Consider the following 18,836-nt stretch of genomic DNA (forward strand, 5'->3'; position numbering starts at 1 on the left):
ACAATGCTACATCCTATGCTCCTCACAGGACAGCAAAGTAAGCGTGGGGGTGTGTGACTGCACATGGCTCAGAAGAGCTCAAATGGCTTTGGGGCTGATGCGCCCTGAGAATGCTGAATGAAGCATGTGGTTGTACCTCCACCATCTGGTTCCTGCCACTTCACAAGGCACAAGGGCCCACTGTCACCCCCAAGAGTCCCTCAGAGCTCTCGTCCTCTTATGCTCTCCCCAGAGAAGTAGCCAGGCAGCCCCAGTCTGAAGGGCTAAGGGCACGGTGGGGAAGGGGCAGGGGGCACATTGTTCCCGTCATTCATGTCATTCACATAGAGACCCAGGGTTGCAGTCCAAGGGACGGCTGAGTGCTCTGTGTGGTCCCCTCTTTGCCAAGGCAGCCTGGACATCTGTGGGAGTTGCCAAGCCACTCAGGCCACAAAACCACATGAGCCCTGGGGTTGGAATTTGGAGAAAAGCCATAAAGAGCTCAGGAGGGTCAAGGTAGCGGGGGACAGGCACAAAATGTCCTCTCTTCTCTGCGCACCACTCTTGGGGGTTCAGAGTGTAAGGCAGGGCAAGAGAAAGCTCCAGAAGGACAGACCCTGTGGTCCTACTCCCCAGGCTCCTGGGCAGTGGATATTATCTCCAGGGGCAGGGTGAGCTGAGAACAGGCATCAGTGTACTGACGGGCATATGCTGAGCACCTGCTGTGGGTAGGACACAGTGTGCAGGCCGGGCCGTAGGGGTGAAGATAAGCAGAAACAGGACAGGATAAAAACCAGCACCCAGGAACTCAAAGAGAGTAAATGAGAGGATTCAATGTTACCTGGAGGACACTGGGGGCAGCAGAGAGGAACCCTGGGATTTGGGCTTCATCACAGTGATAACAATTGTCTCTTTTTATTATGACTGCCCAGTGTCCCACAACCAATAGCAGCTAGCATTTCTGTGTGCCACATGCCAGGGATCCCGCAAAAATGCATGTTACTTAATACCACGACGACTCCAAGGTTACCAGGCACTCTCAAACTCTCTGTTCCACCGAAGAGAAAGTGGAGGCTCAGAGAAGCCAAGTGACCAGCCCAGGATTGCTCAGCTGGGAAGTGGTAGAGCTAGGATCTGAACCAGATATGTCTGACCCCAAAGCTTACATTTTGACCACTCCCCACCCAGCTTTAGGGAAGAAGAGGATCAAGGGTGGAAGGAGGGAGAACGGACAAAATTACAAAGAGAAACAGACAGGCCCACTATTGGAGTTGGAGACTTCAACACCCTCCTAACTGAGAGCTCACAGGCAGTCAGGAGGGATATAGACAGCCTTGAACAACACCATCCATCAACTGGATCTAACTGATGTCTACAGTACACTTCCCCCAAAGGGAGCAGACAACACAACCTTTTCAACGTGGAGCACTTGCCAAGAAAGACCACATGCTGTGTTGTAATACACAAATGAACAAAGCTAAAAGGATAGAAACCATACAAAGTATTCCTCTGACCACAGCGGAATTCAACTTGAAAGCAGGAGCTCCTGGGTGGCACAGTTGGTTGAGCATCCAACTCTTGATTTTGGCTCAGGTCATGATCTCAGGGTCCTGGGATTGAGGCCCACGTCAGACTCTGTGCTCAACAGGTAGTCTCCTAGAGATGCTCTCTTCCTCTGCTCCTCCCTCTGCTTGGATTCTCTCTGTCTCTCTCTCAAATAAAAATAAATCTTTAAACTAGAAATCAGTAACAGAGAGCTGGCTGGGAAATCCCCAACTATTTTGATATTAAAATAACATACTTCTAAATAGCTCAGAAGCCAAAGAAATTGTCTTAGGAGAAATTTTATAATGTTTGAACTAACAGAAGAAAATAGAACTTATCAAAATTTGTAGGATGCAGCAAAAACAGTATCTCAAGGGAAATTCATAGCCCTGAATGCATACACTGGAAAAGGACGGAAGACAGAGAGACAATTGTCCCTGGAGACTGGATGCCACAGTGACTGTGATTTTAAAAGGATGCTGGGGAGGGACCTGACAGACAGGAATCCAGTCCCTGTCCATGTCCCAAAAGAAAGTGTTGAGATCACACCTACCACCACAGGTCAGCAGATTCTGCAAGAGCACGAGATGGACTGGGCATGAGCACCGTGGTGTCCCATCTCCCTTGGCAATGCAGATGTGGGAGCAGCCACCGTTGTCCCGGGCACACGGGTGGGCCGCTGTAGAGACAAAAAGAGGGAGGGGGTCAGGCTCTGCCTCTCACCTCAAGACTGCAGCCCAGAGGGTGCTAGAAATAAAGGCCAGGTGAGAACTCACAAGAATGTGTGCTCCTGTGGCCAAGCCCCTACACATCATCCCACTTAATTTCCAGGGCAGCCTACAGAGTCTACTTTCTCAACAATGTGCATTCTACAGAAGGAAAATGGAGGCTAAAAGCACTCTCATCACAGCCAGCCTGTCTACACCAGCTCCCACTGCACCCACAACCACCACTCTGCACTGTCTCTCATGGTGTGCGGCCTCCACGCATTCACATCCTAATGCCTGGAATCTGTGAGTGTGACTTTATTTGGAAAAAAGGGTCTTCACAGATGTAATCAAATTAAGGATCTGGAGATGAGATCATCCTGGATTTTCTGGGTGGGCCCTAAATCCAATGACAGGTGTCCTTGTAAGAGACCACAGGACAGGTGAAGACATGGAGAAGTCTGTGTGATGACAGAGGCAGAGACTGGAGCCCTGTTGACCCAGGGAGCACCTGCAATCACCACAAACTGGAAGGGGCAAAGAGTGTTCCCACCCACAGCCTCCAGGAGGGGTGCAATGCTGCTGCCACCTTGTTCTTGGACTTCTGGGCTCCAGACTGTAGGAGAATACACTTCAGTTGTGTTAAGTCACCCAGTTTGTGGTGATTTGTTACAGCAGCCACAGGAAGCTAACGTACATGGGGATAAATACCAGGTCAGCGAATCCCCAAGGAATGTGGTGTTTTTGATTCAATTAGCTGGATTAACTAACACCCTAACAATAGGGTGAAGCCTGGGAAGGCGCCTGCCCTCCCTCAGGTGAGGGGAAATGAGAGAAAGCGTGAGCCCAAGCCCCAACCCCACAGAAAAATCAGTGGCCTGCCTCAATCTCCAGGACTAAGTATATAAAGTGATAAAAATCATGGTTCAGAGCAGGGGTCAGCAAACTTTTCCTATAAACAAGAAAGTAAGTAGTTTTGGCTTGACGGGCCAGACCATCCATCACAGGTCTGCCAGCTGTCACATGAAGGTGGCTGTACATGACACATTAACCAATGGGCATGGCTTGGTGCCAATAAAACTTTATTTACAGAATCAGGAGATGTCTGGATGGGGACCAGAGGCCGTGGAGCGCCACCTCTGGTTTAGAGTTTACTGTAGAATTTCCTGAGTAAGCAGGCTGGGTGCTCCATGTCCCAAATCAACACAGGGGAGCACACTCAAGGATCTCCCAGCCTCCTCAAAAACGTCATGTCACCCTAGACACTGCACAACTGCATGCACACGGGCACCCCAGTGTCCAACCTCATCCCTTTTTGTTAAATATTTCCTGGCTCTCCCACCCCCTCAGGTCTAAGGAGCTGCTGGTTATGTGCCTAGCTTTGCGCCAACACCAGCAGGTCTGGACATCCGTGGCCTTGAAGTTCACCATTTGGACCACATGCCAGCCATTCTGAAGGCTGTGACACCCAAGAATCTGTGGCTTCACTGACAATGGTATGAGGGGCCAACGGGAACTCAGGCACTCTGACCCATCTATCGGGCATCTGAGCCATCTGGAAGTCACTTACCCAGTGACTTCACTTATCCAGGACCCGACCAAGAACCCACAGGACAGGAACCAGCCACCCAACAGTCGCCACAGAAGTGACCAATTCAGTTTGTCACAGGTCACATCCCTAGCTCAGAGCAGGGAGCCCCAGAACCCCACTCAGACCCACGTGTTTGTACTCCACACACCTCTGCCGATCTCAGCTGCTAATCTACCTACCCCACAGGAGGTAAGCATCAGAAAAGCCCAGTGTGGAAACCCAGGCCCCCAGACCCAAGCCCCACCCTGTGTACTAGCCACTTGACAAGGAAAGCTAACACCCTTTCTGAGCCCTGCTCTCCTCGGATATAATGCAGAATTAGAGTAAAATAACACGCATAACATAGTGATGCACTTGGGCACCTGGGTGGCTCAGTCGGTTAAGCATCTGCTTTCGGGTCAGGTCATGATTCCAGAGTCCTGGGATCGAGTCCTGCACCAGGCTCCCTGCTCAGTGGGGAGTCTGCTTCTTTCTCTCCTCTCCACCCTGCTCACGCTCTCTCTTTCTCTCTCTCAAATCAACAAAATCTTAAAAAACCAAAGAGTGATGCACTGAGCACAAGGACCGGGTGCTAGCCTTCAGAGCGGCGTGGCTGAGCAAGGAGGCCAAGAGAGAAGCTTATCCACTGAGAACACGACACTTGGGCTGAGGGGAAGCCAAGGAATTAGCAGGATTCACTCAGAGCAGGAAAGGGGATCAGAGACAAGGACTCTGGGGAGGAGTGGACATGTCCAGTGGGAGGGTGAGGGGCCCAGGTGAGGTGGGCAGGTGGGGCAGCCCCCAGGGCCTTGAAGACAGGCAGTTTGAAGGAAGCCAGACCAGAGGCATCACAGGACAGAGATAGTGATGGCCCTGTTCACTACTCTGTCCCAGTAGCAAGCATCTAGCTGGTAGCTGGGGAATATTTACTGAATACAGAGTGGAAAGACAGATGCACACATGCCCCTACATCTATCTACAGCCATAAATGGAGAGGGTGGAGGAACAAGAGGTCTTAAGTATAGGGGTCCCTCTCTCCCAGCCCTTGGGCACAGCCCAGACTGTTGTATGTGAAATCCTAAATCCCATTCCTCAGCCTGATCCTCACTCAGCACAGTGGGTGTGATGAGCTATCATGCCTGTGGTTTTGTTACCATATACAGTAGAGGGGTTTTACAGAGCATTAAGGCTACTCACCAGTTGAGTTGGAGTTAATTAAAAGGGATGCTAATTTAAAGGTGTGTAAAACTAATCACAGGACCTCTGAAAGGCAGAGCAGGTTGTCCAGCTGGTAGTAGAGGAGGAAGTCAAACCTGGATCTGTTGCTGAGACAGAGGCGCCCAATGAGGGCCTAAGAGTGGCCCCGGCCAACAGCCAGCCCCGCAGCCATTGCACTGGCCAGCCTCCTACTTGCTAAGAGGGGTTGGCTCAGGGCTCTGCACAGATGCCCACCCTCCTGTCGGGGACCTGCCCGCAACACTTCCCCTGCTCCACGTACAGAACTCCTCTAGGCTGACATCCTCCACAGCATGGATGCCGGTCAGGTGGGCGACTCGGCCCTGGACTCGCGTCCTCTTGTCCCCGGTGGTCTTCTCCACACGCTCAATCATCTGCTGCTGGCGGTCAATCCAGTAGAGGTGCTTGCCCAGGATGGTCAGGCCCAAAGGCTGCACGATGTTGGCATCCTCCAGGGTCAGGCGGTTGGCCCCTGCAAGTGAGACAAATGCCCCCTGAGTGGAAGCTGACCCTGAGAGCTCAACCCTTGCTCATCTCAGAACAGAGGGCTGCCAGCGACCCTGGGGGATTCTGTGCTCTGGCCAGGGCCAGGAGCTAAAGCAGATTCCCTGGAAGCAGACAGATCTGAAACCAGCCCTCCGACAGCCCTGCTCCCATCTGGGCCGGCCCCTCCCTTACCTCACCTCACGTATGGAAGAAAAACCCCTCGAAGCACCTCTCCAGCCTCAGGGCATCCCAGTCTAAGAGGCAGCCCGCAGCAGAGTAGCTACAAGTGTGGGTGCTGGAGGTGGAGGGGTCAGACTCCTGTTCCAGCCCACGCTATGGGACCCTGGACAGGTCACCCACCCTCTCTGAGACTCCTCTTCTGCCTCACCACATGGAGATCATTCACGATCTGTGTCCTGGAATTCTTGGCTGGGACTATATATTGTAGACACAAAGCTGCAATACAGTGCCCACCTGAAACAGATCCTTGACGCATGTGGTGGCTGGTACCAAAATTACTGATGACAAGGGAGGCTGGCTGGCCCTGGGAAGGTCAGACCTGTTGGTTGCGGAGGAGCCCAACCCCTGGGGGGGCCCCCAGGGCACCAACCTGACAGGTCACAGCTTTCGATGCGCTTCAGGTCCGCGTCCACCCAGAAGAGCTTGCCCAGCCTGTTGTCCACCACGAGGGCCACAGGCCGAATGAGGCCTGTGGTGAAGAGGACCTCACGCTCAGTGCCGTCCAAGGCTGCACGCTCAATCTTGGCTGCTCTGTCTTGCATGTTGGTGAAGTACAGGTACCTGTGGGAGGGGAGCAGGTGAAGGTCAGGTGTTGCATCCTGACCTGCCATGTCTTCATCCAGGATTGAGTGCACAAAGCCCCTGATCCAGCAGGCCTTTGGGAAGATAACAGTCACACGGCCCTGGCCCGTCAGGGCTGGCCCCCAAGACTGTACAGAGTTGAAGGGTGTCCCCCAAGAATTCATATCTGCCCAGAGCTCAGAATGTGACCCTAATTGGAAACTGAGTCTTTGTAGATGCAATTAAGAATCAAGGGGAGACCATCTGGTCAACACCTGGAGCCCCCAGAACCTGGAAGAGAGACAAGGAAGGGTCCCCGCAGAGCCTCCAGAGGGGCACAGCCCTGCTGACACTTGACTTTAGACTTCTGGCTTCTGGAACCGTGAAAGGACAAACATCTGTTCTTTCAATCCCCCCAGCCAGTAGTCATTTGTTGTGACAGCCTCAAGGACGAGCACACGCTCTGTCCCCTTCCACAGCTAAGAAGTCCCTGCCTCCATGGAGGTCAGCCTCAAGGGACACTCATTAGGTTGCTAAGGAGCCACCTGAAATAAATGGGTTTGTGTTCCCCAAGCCCTTGTGGGCTGCAGGGGCTGATACCATCATCATCCCCAATTCTCAGATAAAGACACCAAATCCCTGAGGTTACAGCACCTGCCTGAGGTCACAAGGGCAGTAAGTGATGGGGTCAGGTTTCAAACTTGCACCCGGCCAGCCCAGGACCTGTGTTCACACTAGCTGTCCTTACCCCTCCACCAAGTGGTGCCTCCACAAGCCTGAGTCCCGCCTGGCATGGCAGCCCTGCAGGTATCTGAAGTGGCTGCCATGTGCCTGCCACCCACCTCCAAACCTCCGCATGCTTAAGTTTATTTCTGAGCTTTATGTCACGCGGCTTTCTGGTCTCCCTCTTGCCCTGGTTATTCCCTTCGCGACCCTCCAAGTCTGCCTACATCTTCATGGAAGGAGGAAGCTCTCAGGAGTTGGGCTGCACCCAGGAAAGGAGTGAGCTCCCTGTGGTGGAACGTATGCAAGTAAATAACAGCCATCAGCCGGCATGCTATGGAAGGGATTTTTGCATTGGTTCAATTTGATGGGGATGGTGCAAAACCTATTAATTAAAACTATGTCCTTCCAATGTCTCCCTGCTGAGGTAAAACCCCACGCTGCAGTGCCTGCCCACCCCCGGCCTCGCACCCTCGCTCAGCATTGACGACGATGGCCCGTGGCTTGTCGCGATCCCCACGGAGCACCACACCCATGGCGTCTCCATTCAGCCGGTGGACGTTGATGGTATTGGCGGCCTCGCACGTCCAGAACAGCGTCCGGCTGTAGATGTCGATGCTAAGATCGTGGGGCTGCCTGTCCGGGTTTTGGCTCTGGCTCGGAGAGGTCAAAACAAAGGGCTGTAAGACAGGAAGAGACGAGCATTGGCTACAGACCCCAGGAGAGGGTGGAGGCTTTGGCGCCTGAGTCCAGAATGAAAGTCGAGACTCCTGCCCTGTCTGGGGACCTTTCCTGTTGGATCAGCGCACCCCTGTGTCCACCTGAGAGGAAGATGGATCAAGCAGCAGCTCCTGGGAGGGCGCTCGCCCATTAGCTCAAATCTCCAGCCCACTCATTAAGAAATTCGCAGTGCGCTGTCATGTTCCATGCCCTCTGGGTCCCGTTCCTGCCCCACAGAAGGGCCACCTGATGGTTCAACAGTTACCACCCCACACACAAACCACAGCCTCCTTCTCAAGACATCTCTCTTCCTGCTTATCATCTTGGACTCATGCTTTTGGATTAAGACCTTCAGACCTGGGACACCTGGGTAGTGTCCAGAGTCCTGGGATCAAGGTCCGCATCAGGCTCCACAGGGAGCCTGCTTCTCCCTCTGCCTGTGTCTCTGCCTCTCTCTGTGTGTCTCTCATGAACAAATAAATAAAATCTTAAAAAAAAAAAAAAGAACTTCAAACCTTGTCATTTTTTAAATTCAGGGTGCCAGGACAATTAGATGTATTGAACAGAAGCCCACCTCTCGCAGCCCTCTTCCCTGAGGGAGAGACCAGGGCTGCGGGCCCTGGCAAGGGTGGATGGGTGACACACAGCGCACCTCCAGAGCAAGGGGCCAGACACCTCTCCCAGCAGTGGTTCTGTCTACACCCTGGGTCTCTGCCCTGGGAGACTCTCTGGAGAACTCTGCCTGACTCTATGCCATCTGCTGTGTAGCAGGGTCGAGCCCTGGCTTTTGGAGCTCCCGACAGAGAATGCGTTTTCCAAAATGCCACAGGAGGAGGGGAGAGCCCAATGTCACCCTCATCTCCCCTACAGGCCAGAAGCCTGGCTCTCTGTTGCATGTGGGTCCCTCGGGGGTACCCTGAAAGACTGTGTTCAGGTTCTCAGGTGACACGACCTGGTGCAAAGTGGACTTCCCAGAGGTCCCACCAAGGGTTTAGATGAAAAGTCCTTCCCTCTAAGAAAGGCATCATTAAGATGATGCTCTGCTAAGAAGTCACTGCAAATTTTTTCTCTTGTTAACAGTCAAAACAAAGTCTCCTGGGGCAAGAAGGGGCTTATAGCTGAAAAGAAGCCCAGCCTCTTGAACCCAGCTAGAAAGGAACACCACCCCACACACAAACCACAAACAGCAGCCTCTGATCCAGCCACACTGGGCTGCTAGAAGCGTGTGATTCACGTCTGAACACAGAGAACTGCTTTCGAGGGCCATGGATCCCTGCTGGTAAAAACAGCCATATCCCCAAGAGTTGGGGGCTCTGGGAGCCAAGCATCAGCTCCAACTGCAAACATCCCCTTCCCCAAAGCCACAGACTCTGGCCAGAGACCACAGCCCAGAGCAATTGCCAGGCTGGGAGTAAAGCAAGGTTCTAGCTGGCCTTAGTAGGAATCAGGCTCTCTGTGGAGGGCAGGTCTGTGAGGGCCCAGGCATAAAACCAGACTTTGGGACACCAGCCATCAGAACAACCAGCCAAGAAACATACGTGGTATGAGGTGACCCTCATACCTCTTCCCAGGGCAGATGAGCTGTAACGACTAGCCAGCTATAAAATGCAAACTCCAATTTTAATATCAGTAACAAAACTTAGGCTAATGCAAAAGTTCTTTTTTTTTTTTTTAAAGGTTTTATTTATTCATGAGAGACAGAGAGAGAGAGAGGCAGAGACATAGGCAGAGGGAAGCAGGCTCCCTGCAGGGAGCCCAATGCAGGACTGGATCCCAGAACTCTGGGATCACATCCTGAGCCGAAGGCAGCCACTCAACCACTGAGCCACCCAGGCATCCCTAAATGCAAAAGTTCTTAAGAGAATCCTATTCGATACCACAAACACCACCACCCCTCCATACCAGTACAAAGTAGCACCTGGCCACGGGGGAGTGTCCATAGCAGTGCAGTCATGACAGCCCAAGGACCCGGGATCCGTCAATGGGGACAGAGGGGGTGCCTGGGTGGCTCAGTGGTTGAGCATCTGCCTTCGGCTCAGGTCATGACCTCATGGTCCTAGGATGGAGCCCCATGTCAGGCTCCCTGCTCAGCAGGGAGATCTGCTCCTCCCTTTCCCTCTCTCCCTCCTCCTTGTTCAAGCTCTTTCTCTCTCAAAATAAGTAAATAAAATCTTTCTTAAAAAAAAAAAAAAAAACAGATGGACAGAGGGGCAAACTGTGGTATATCCCCTGTGGAGTATTTTCAGCCTTAAGAGGAAGGAAACTCTAACACCTGCTACGATGTGGATGAACCTTGAGGACATTATACTGAGTCAAAGACGCCAGGCACAGAGAAGAATACAGCATGATTCTACTTACATGAAGTATTTAGAAAAACCTAATTCATGGAGACACAAAGTAGAAGGGAGGTTGCCAGAGCTGGAAGAGGGGGCGGGGGAGCTAGCGTTTAGTGGGGACAGATTTCCAGTTTGGGAAGATGACAGAGCTCTGGAGATGGTCATGGTGACAGCTGCATGACCATATGAAGGTACTAAGTGCCCCTGAGCCATATACGTGCAAATGGTCAAAATGGTAAAATCTGTGTTACATATGTTTACTGCAATAAAAAAAAGGTTTACTGCAAACACAACTTGGTCAAGTAGATAATAATTTAAAACATCATCCTTGAGTGGTGGGGAGGGTCTTGGGTAGCTTAGTTGGTGATGCATCTATGCATCTGCCTTCGGCTCAAGGTCATGATTTCCGGGTCCTGGAATCGAGCCCCACGTGGGGTTCCTTCCTCAGCTCCCTCTCCCTCTGCCCACTGCTCCCCCTGCTTGTGCTCTCTCACACTCTCTCTCCCAAATAAATATAATCAATCCATCAAATATAAATAAATAAATAAATAAATAAATAAATAAATAAATCCATCCATCCATCCATCCATCCATCCATCCATCCATCCATCCTTGGGGGCACATCCCTAATAAAGAATGAAAGCCACCAGAGGGTGGAGCTTAGCAAGACTCACAGGGAGGGAAACAGATGTGTCCCAAATTAAGTAGAAACCCAGAAGGGAAAAGAAAAGAAAAGAAACCCAGAAGGTGTCCCTAAAAGACTTTTCCTTCAAAGTCTCTCCCTGCTTTTGGTGGACGCTAAGAAAGAACACCTCTTGATGAGACTTCAAGGCAATTTGCACCCAGTACCTGCCTCCACAGGGAAGCCACCAGCCATCAATTAACACTTCCCGTTCTCCAAAGGACTCAAAGTGACTGTCACCTGCACAGTGGAGGGATGGTGGAGGGATGAAAGGAACGCATTCCCACCATTCCACCAGGCTCTGCCCCCTGCAGAGATGATACCACAGCTGCCCAGGCTCAGCTGAGGCTTTTATTCCCAACCAAGGACACAGACTGCCAATGTCCTATCTACATCGTTGTGCTGTCAGATGGAATACTTTGTCGAAAGTGATGCCCAGCCTGTACACACAGCGCTGGTGCTCAATTCAGGGTGGAGAATGGCCAAAGGAATTCAGAGGCACAAAAATCGTCTGAAAATCTCCACCAGCAGCATTTCTCTGTGTCACTATTGTAATGGTGCCATGATTTCACTGTGGAGACGTGAGTTCCTGCCCTGACCATGCCACAGAGAGAGGGACCCCTAGGTTCTGTAGCTTTCATAAAAGGATTCTTTGGAAACTGACACAGTGAGCCAGGCCAAGTCCGTGGATGACGCACCAGCGGATGCCAGCCACAGCTGCCTGCCACGTGGAGACTCCGAGTGGGTCCCAAGGCCACAGTGAGAATGTCCTTCGTGGAAAAGGCCACAAAAACTTAACATGAAGGAAGTTAGTTCTGCTAGAATAAGCATTTTGAAAATGCTTATTTGTTCTGATGGAGCAATACACCAGGGCTAGTTTGAGCCTAACATAGATTTTGCATTTGCCAACACACAATTTTAACCCAGTGAGAAATGCTAGGAGAGGGCGAGGACAGCACGCAGCATGGAGTGAGCCACTAAGGAACACACAAGCACACACACCTCCAACGCTTCCACCTCCCTTGTGCCGTGAGCCACGCCTGTCTGTGACTGCTGGCTCCTCACTCCTGTCCCATTTCAGACTGTTCCCTCCCGTCAATTCCCGCAAACCCACCAGCTGCAGCCCTCTGGCCCCATGTCCTCAGCCAACTTGAAGGCTTTCCAAGGTAAAGCAATGGTCATAAGGAGTTATGTCTTGACCCACTTAACATATGCAAAAAAGTGTGCCTGTATTTATGAGGTCCCTTTCTCTTCTTCATATATCGCCAACAAGAGTTTTGAGTGCTGTGTGCCTCATCCCCTTCCCCTATAGCCCTGTGATTTTACTGTGTGAATCTGTACAGTGTAGTGAGTTTTAGGAACCTATATGTTGCAGGACACCTGGGTGGCTCAGTGGTCAAGCATCTGCCTTCGGCTCAGGTCGTGATCACAGGGTCATGAGATCGAGTCCCAAATTGGGCTCCCTACAGGGAGCCTGCTTCTGCTTCTGCTTATGTCTCTGCCTCTCTCTTTGTCTCTCTCAAGAATAAATTAAATCTTTTATTATTAATTTTTTAAAGATTTTTTATTTATTTATTCATGAGAGATACAGAGACAGAGAGAGAGAGAGGCAGAGACACAGGTAGACGGAGAAGCAGGTTCCACGCAGGTAGCCCGATGTGGGACTCGATCCCGGGGCTCCAGGATAACGCCCTGGGCTGAAGGCAGGTGCTAAACCACTGAGCCACCCAGGGACCCACCTAAATAAAATCTTTAAAAAGAAAAAAAGGGAACATATATGTTGCATTACAACAAAACTGACTATATAAGTCCTATGAACTAAGAATAAATCCAGAATAACCAATAGCAACTAGCTTTGCACAAAACCACTGTGGAAAGAAAAAAATCCCATTTCTACATATAATCATAATCTAAGGGTTTCACACTGCTCAGATTATACCCTAGGATGACATAATTAGAGCCCAAAGGGTCGTTGACGCAAGCCGTGCTCTGTTGGCACCCCCTCTGCTAGGCAAAAGGGGTAGCAGCCTGGAAACTGCCCAGGGGAGTTCCTCACTGAAGTGACCCCTGTGGCTCCCCAACGGGTACACTTGCCTGGGTCCCATCATCCTTGGCTCGTTTGATGTTCTGGCGCCCATCCACCCAGTAGATGAACTTGTCCAGCGGGTCATAGTCGATGGCCTTGACGTTCCTCAGCCCATGTAGGGGCAGGATGAGGTCTGGGCTGTGCTGGTCATCAGGGATCATGCGGCTGATGGCACATTTCTGGCTGAACAGCAAGAAGCTGGTGGGCGCTAGAATGGGGCGAACAGACGAGGGGGCTGCACATCAGCGTCTGCAACTGAAGCCAGGTCGGTGGGGATGGACAGCATTCCGCTTTCTTGGAAGAGGCAGATTTGCATATGCACCTACTAGATGCAGTGGGGAAAGCACTGGAGCCAGTGGTGGCGGAGGGGCGGGGTACAACTTTGGTGAATTTTACTCTCCGTGTTATGTGTGTCTCTGCTGTTTCGATATTTGGTAAGCGCACGAACTCTTTTAAAATACAGAGCATGTTTTAATTCTCAAGACTTAAGACAGAAGAAAGGTAATGGTAATAAATATGAAACTCCCAGCCATACACGTACTTAATGCTCGGGTAACCATATTATTTGCCTTATGCCTAGATGTGCTCAAGTGAACGCTAAAACTGTATGAAGTGAACATGACATGAGAGGGGACACTGTATGGGGGTGGCAGTGAGCAAAACTGTCTAGGTGCAGAAATGGCACTGCTCACAATGTGTAGGAGGCAACCGTTAGAGTCACAGTCAGAGAATTACAGTTGGGTGGTTTGAAACTATGTCATGGCCCCAAGTCTGCTGGCCAAAAGCAGAGACTTGCATTACAAGCATCCCCACCAGCGGGTTATGTGCACCTCTGCTTGATCTTTTCAAGGTTATGGCCCCCAGGGGAAGGGGACAATAGGACCAAAGGGGGTGCATGCGCAGGGAGGTCCAGGCTGCATAGAGGACCTGTTGCTTCATCAAGACTCAAGGAAATGGGCTGAACCCTCAGCAGAGACATTCCATAGGAGGATCTTTGGGTATAAAAACCAATCACTGAGGGACACCTGGTAGCTCAGTGGTTAAGCATCTGTCTTGGCTCAGGACGTGATCCAGGAGTCCCGGGGTTGAGTCCCACATGGGGTTTCCGGCATGGAACCTGCTTCTCCCTCTGCCTGTGTCTCTGCCTCTCTCCCTATGTCTTTCATGAATGAATAAATAAAATCTTTAAAAATAAATAAATAAAAATAAAAACAAAAAACAATCACTGGCAAAAGCCCTCGTTTCCACAGCCAGGTCTAGGCTTCTAGGTAACATGCAGCTTATGCAGTGTACAGTCTACTCAACCAGCCATGAACACCAAGGCACCTCCAGCTAAGAAGCTCCTTCCTGCCTCTGTGCCCAGGGCCAGCCTGATCTGATATGGAGGAGAGGCACACGAGCAAAGCAAGGCACTTACGGCTGCAGTTGCGGCTGCTGGGGTCTAGGGTATAATGTGAGGCACAGCCACAGCGGTGGCCGCCAGGGATGGCGAGGCACAGCTGCCCACACTGCCCATTGTTGTGCATGCAATCATTGAGGCCATCCTGGCGGGAGGAGTGGAACACCAGGATGTCCATCACAAAGTCCAGATGGCCCTGGATAAGAGTGCGGTTCCGGCCACTGGTCTTGTCAGCCCTCTCAATGCTGTGCAGGTTCCAGTCTGTCCAGTAGATGTAATCGCTGTACTGTGTCAGGCCGAAGGGGTGTGGGAGGTCGTCAGCAATCACAACCCGCTCCTGACCTGCATGGAGATACACGGGCACAGTGTCAGCAACGCATAGCCAGCCACAGCACGGGGCCACGTGCTTCAAAGCTGCCTGGCAACCTGGGTCAAAGTTCAAGTGTTCAACCACTTTGGACAACAAGCAAGATCGGCTGGAGCTGGATGCCACCTACCCTGTGACCGGGCAGGCCCCCTCCTACACCACAGCAGAAATGCACTCATTTGTGCACTCAAATGACAGAGACCATCATATGCACAGAAGCAATTGTTTGTAAAAGCCAGAACCAGGAAAGAACCCAGATGACCATCAGTAGTAGAGTGGATAAAAAAATGCTCAATCTTGATAGAACAGAAATGACATAGCAATAAAAAATAATAATGTGGGAAAAATCTCACACAATTGTGAGGTTGAAAGAAGCCAGGCCCTAAAGAGCACATGCTGTATGATCACAAGAATAGAAAGTTCTAAAACAGCAAAAGTAGCACCTGAGACAGAAGCCAGGGCAGCAACCACCCCTGCACTCCAGCAGCAGAGGACTCTTGAAATGAACCATGGGATAATCATACGGTAGCAGAGCCGTGTGCGGAGCACATGTGTATGCACCTGCTATCTACCAATTATCGGCTGTGTGTCAAGGAAAGGAGGTGAACGTGCTGGCTCAGGGGGATGGTGCCAATGGGGGCTGAACCATGGGGGAGGCAGAGCCCATGTGCAGGGCCTCTGTGACCTCAATAAGCTCTGTTCTTCCACCCTGCAACGTTCTCCAGGTCTCCACCTGTCAGACCCTGTACTACGTTGTATGAACACTTCGAGCATGTTCTACATCATAATAAGGAGGGTGTCGGTGGAAACACGTTAATGGCATGAGAACATGCTTGTGATACTTGCAAGCGAGAGAAACCAGAACGAAAATTACATATGCCATGACTTGAAACAACGCTTTAGGAATTATTTTCGAAAAGTAAAAACGTAAGAAAAACTTCAGATATTGACAAGGATATTTAGATTTAAAAAGTCAAGTAAGGGGTGCCTGGGTGGTTTAGTCAGTTAAGTGTCTGACTCTTTTTTTTTTTATAATAAATTTATTTTTTATTGGTGTTCAATTTACCAACATACAGAATAACACCCAGTGTACCCCCCTCAGTGCCCGTCACCCATTCACCCCCACCCCCCGCCCTCCTCCCCTTCTACCACCCCTAGTTCGTTTCCCAGAGTTAGAGGAGTCTTTATGTTCTTTTTTTTATTTTTTTTATTTATGATAGAGAGAGAGAGAGAGAGAGAGAGAGGCAGAGACACAGACAGAGGGAGAAGCAGGCTCCATGCAACCGGGAGCCCGACGTGGGATTCGATCCCGGGTCTCCAGGATCGCACCCTGGGCCAAAGGCAGGTGCTAAACCACTGCGCCACCCAGGGATCCCCAGGAGTCTTTATGTTCTGTCTCCCTTTCTGATATTTCCCACACATTTCTTCTCCCTTCCCTTATATTCCCTTTCCCTATTATTTATATTCCCCAAATGAATGAGAACAGTGTTTGTCCTTCTCCGATTGACTTACTTCACTCAGCATAATACCCTCCAGTTCCATCCACGTTGAAGCAAATGGTGGGTATTTGTCATTTCTAATGGCTGAGGAATATTCCATTGTATACATAGACCACATCTTCTTTATCCATTCATCTTTCGATGGACACTGAGGCTCCTTCCACAGTTTGGCTATTGTGGATATTGCTGCTAGAAACATCGGGGTACAGGTGTCTCGGCGTTTCATTGCATCTGAATCTTTGGGGTAAATCCCCAGCAGTGCAATTACTGGGTCGTAGGGCAGGTCTATTTTTAACTCTTTGAAGAACCTCCACACAGTTTTCCAGAGTGGCTGCACCAGTTCACATTCCCACCAACAGTGTAAGAGGGTTCCCTTTTCTCCGCATCCTCTTCAACATTTGTTGTTTCCTGCCGTGTTAATTTGCCCCATTCTCACTGGTGTGAGGTGGTATCTCATTGTGGTTTTGTTAAACAATTTTTTTTTTTTTTATTTATTTATGATAGGCACACAGAGAGAGAGAGGAGAGAGGCAGAGACACAGGCAGAGGGAGAAGCAGGCTCCACGCACCGGGAGCCTGACGTGGGATTCGATCCCGGGTCTCCAGGATCGCGCCCTGGGCCAAAGGCAGGCGCCAAACCGCTGCGCCACCCAGGGATCCCTCATTGTGGTTTTGATTTGTATTTCCCTGATGGCAAGTGATGCAGAGCATTTGCTCATGTGCTTGTTGGCCATGTCTATGTCTTCCTCTGTGAGATTTCTCTTCATGTCTTTTGCCCATTTCATGATTGTATTAAACTCAACACCAAAGAAACAAACAATCCAATCATGAAATGGGCAAAAAGACATGAAGAGTGTCTGACTCTTGATTTCGGCTCAGGTCATGATCTCAGAGTTGTGGGATCAAGCCTGGTGTTGGCCTCTGCACTCAGCAGGGAGTCTGCTTGAGAATCTGTCTCCCTCGTCCTCTGCCCCTCCCCCAGCTCGTGCATTTTCTCTCAAATAAATAAATCTTTAAAAACTTTTAAATTAATTAAAAGAGTGGCTGGCTTAGTCCATGGAGCATGGTCACAGGTTTGGGCTCCATATTGGGGGTAGAGACTACTTAAAATCTTTACAAAATCAGTTAAAGGGCAGCCCGGGTGGCTCAGCGGTTTAGTGCGGCCTTCAGCCCAGGACATGATCCTAGAGACCTGGGATCAAGTCCCACATTGGGCTCCCTGCATGGAGCCTGCTTCTCCCTCTACCTGTGTGTCTGCCTCTCTCTCTCTCTCTCTCTCTCTCTCTCTCTCTCATAAATAAATAAGTAAATAAATAAATAAATAAATCTTTAAAAAAATCAATTAAAAATTTTGAGACTAGAAAAAAATATGCTGACATGTCAATATTGATTATCACAGGGTGATAAAAATTATGAATAACTACTTTTTCTTTCTGTGCTTCTGTGTTTTCAGAAATGCCCTATGTTGATTATTTTACCATTAGGAACAAACCAGCTATTACATAAAGATGCTCCCAAACTGCCTCCACGTGCCCCTGGGTCCTGCACCAGGAGCAGGTTCCCAACAACCGTCATCAGGGAGAAGTGCTTTCACCCTGACTGCTTCATTCAATTCTCCCCATGGCAGCTATGGGAGGAAAGTGCCATCAGTATCAAGGAACCGAGGCCCAGGAAGGTTAAGTAACGTGGTTGAAGTCACACAGTAAAAGACACGGCCAGGACTGCAACCTGACAGTGAGGCCCCCAGTGCAGGAATGTCTGCGGTGTTAAATAGAGAGTGTGCAACAGCAGTGATAGGCAGGCCTGCGGCACGGGCCCACCCTCGGTCTGCAGGGCTGTGCAATTTTCAGGGGCTCCTGCAGATTTCCACCCAAGTATGTCTACCCCCCCACCCCAGGGCAATCAGTGAGCTTCCTTATTTCAGGCAACCCCTGCTGTTCAGTGATGGGTTCCTCATCAGGCACCAGCCTCTTGTAATTCACTGTGGGGCTGGGGTGGCTGTCTCAAAGACACCTTCAAACCTTGCCATCAGCCTCAGAAACCTGGACAGTCAGCATTCAGGGTGGCTGCAGCCTGCCCTGAGCAGAAACCAGGACACTGGGGTTCTAGCTCTGGTTCTGCTCACACAGTACCTGGCATAAGCCTCTCAACCAGCCTATGCCTCTGTTTTCTTACCTGCAAAATGGGTACAACCACACTCATCACAGGGGAGCAGCATCAGTGATCAGAAAATTAAATTCTCTCTATCACACAGGGCAGCCCTATCACCCGGTGCATCACTGGAGACAGCTAACACAACCACTCTCCTCCAGCTGTACAGAGTCTAGACTTGTGTGCCCTGCCCCTGCTGGCAGGTGACTTGGAATAAGGTATTTTTCTCTTTTTACCTAATCCCAGGATGTTGGGGGTGGCCTGTGAGGGGTCCCACAATAATGCCCAGCACATGGTAGGTGCCCAGGATCATATGGAGATTATGTGTGTAGCCCTGGAATCTGAGCAATGCTCTGCGACCTCAGAGAAATCCAGTGACCTCCCTGGGCCCTAGCTTCTCCATCAGTGAAAACCTACACCATGTTAGGGTCCTGGCCCAGGGCTTAGCTGGGCCCCAGCTCTTGTAGGTGTGCAGAAACAGCTGTCACCAAGGCTTTGGCCGACATGCCTAGAGCAATGGCACAGGGTGGAAGGGGACAGCCCCTGGGAG

General features: G+C 50.6%; 1 protein-coding gene across 2 annotated transcripts in view; it reads right to left on the reverse strand.

Annotated features, from left to right (window-relative positions):
- LRP5 (LDL receptor related protein 5) overlaps nucleotides 1-18,836 on the reverse strand; it is a 107,399-nt gene that overhangs the window by 12,811 nt on the left and 75,752 nt on the right. For both annotated transcript variants that reach the window (XM_038563697.1, XM_038563698.1), the window contains exons 12-17: nucleotides 14,289-14,612; nucleotides 12,880-13,079; nucleotides 7,519-7,727; nucleotides 6,134-6,324; nucleotides 5,300-5,509; nucleotides 2,078-2,203 (exon numbers count right to left, since the gene is read on the reverse strand). In XM_038563697.1, coding sequence (XP_038419625.1) covers nucleotides 2,078-2,203; nucleotides 5,300-5,509; nucleotides 6,134-6,324; nucleotides 7,519-7,727; nucleotides 12,880-13,079; nucleotides 14,289-14,612 — 1,260 coding nt within the window. The remainder of the gene's footprint in view (nucleotides 1-2,077; nucleotides 2,204-5,299; nucleotides 5,510-6,133; nucleotides 6,325-7,518; nucleotides 7,728-12,879; nucleotides 13,080-14,288; nucleotides 14,613-18,836) is intronic.

The sequence above is a fragment of the Canis lupus genome, chromosome 18 (assembly GCF_011100685.1).
Source record: "Canis lupus familiaris isolate Mischka breed German Shepherd chromosome 18, alternate assembly UU_Cfam_GSD_1.0, whole genome shotgun sequence".
NCBI classification, from domain to species: domain Eukaryota; kingdom Metazoa; phylum Chordata; class Mammalia; order Carnivora; family Canidae; genus Canis; species Canis lupus.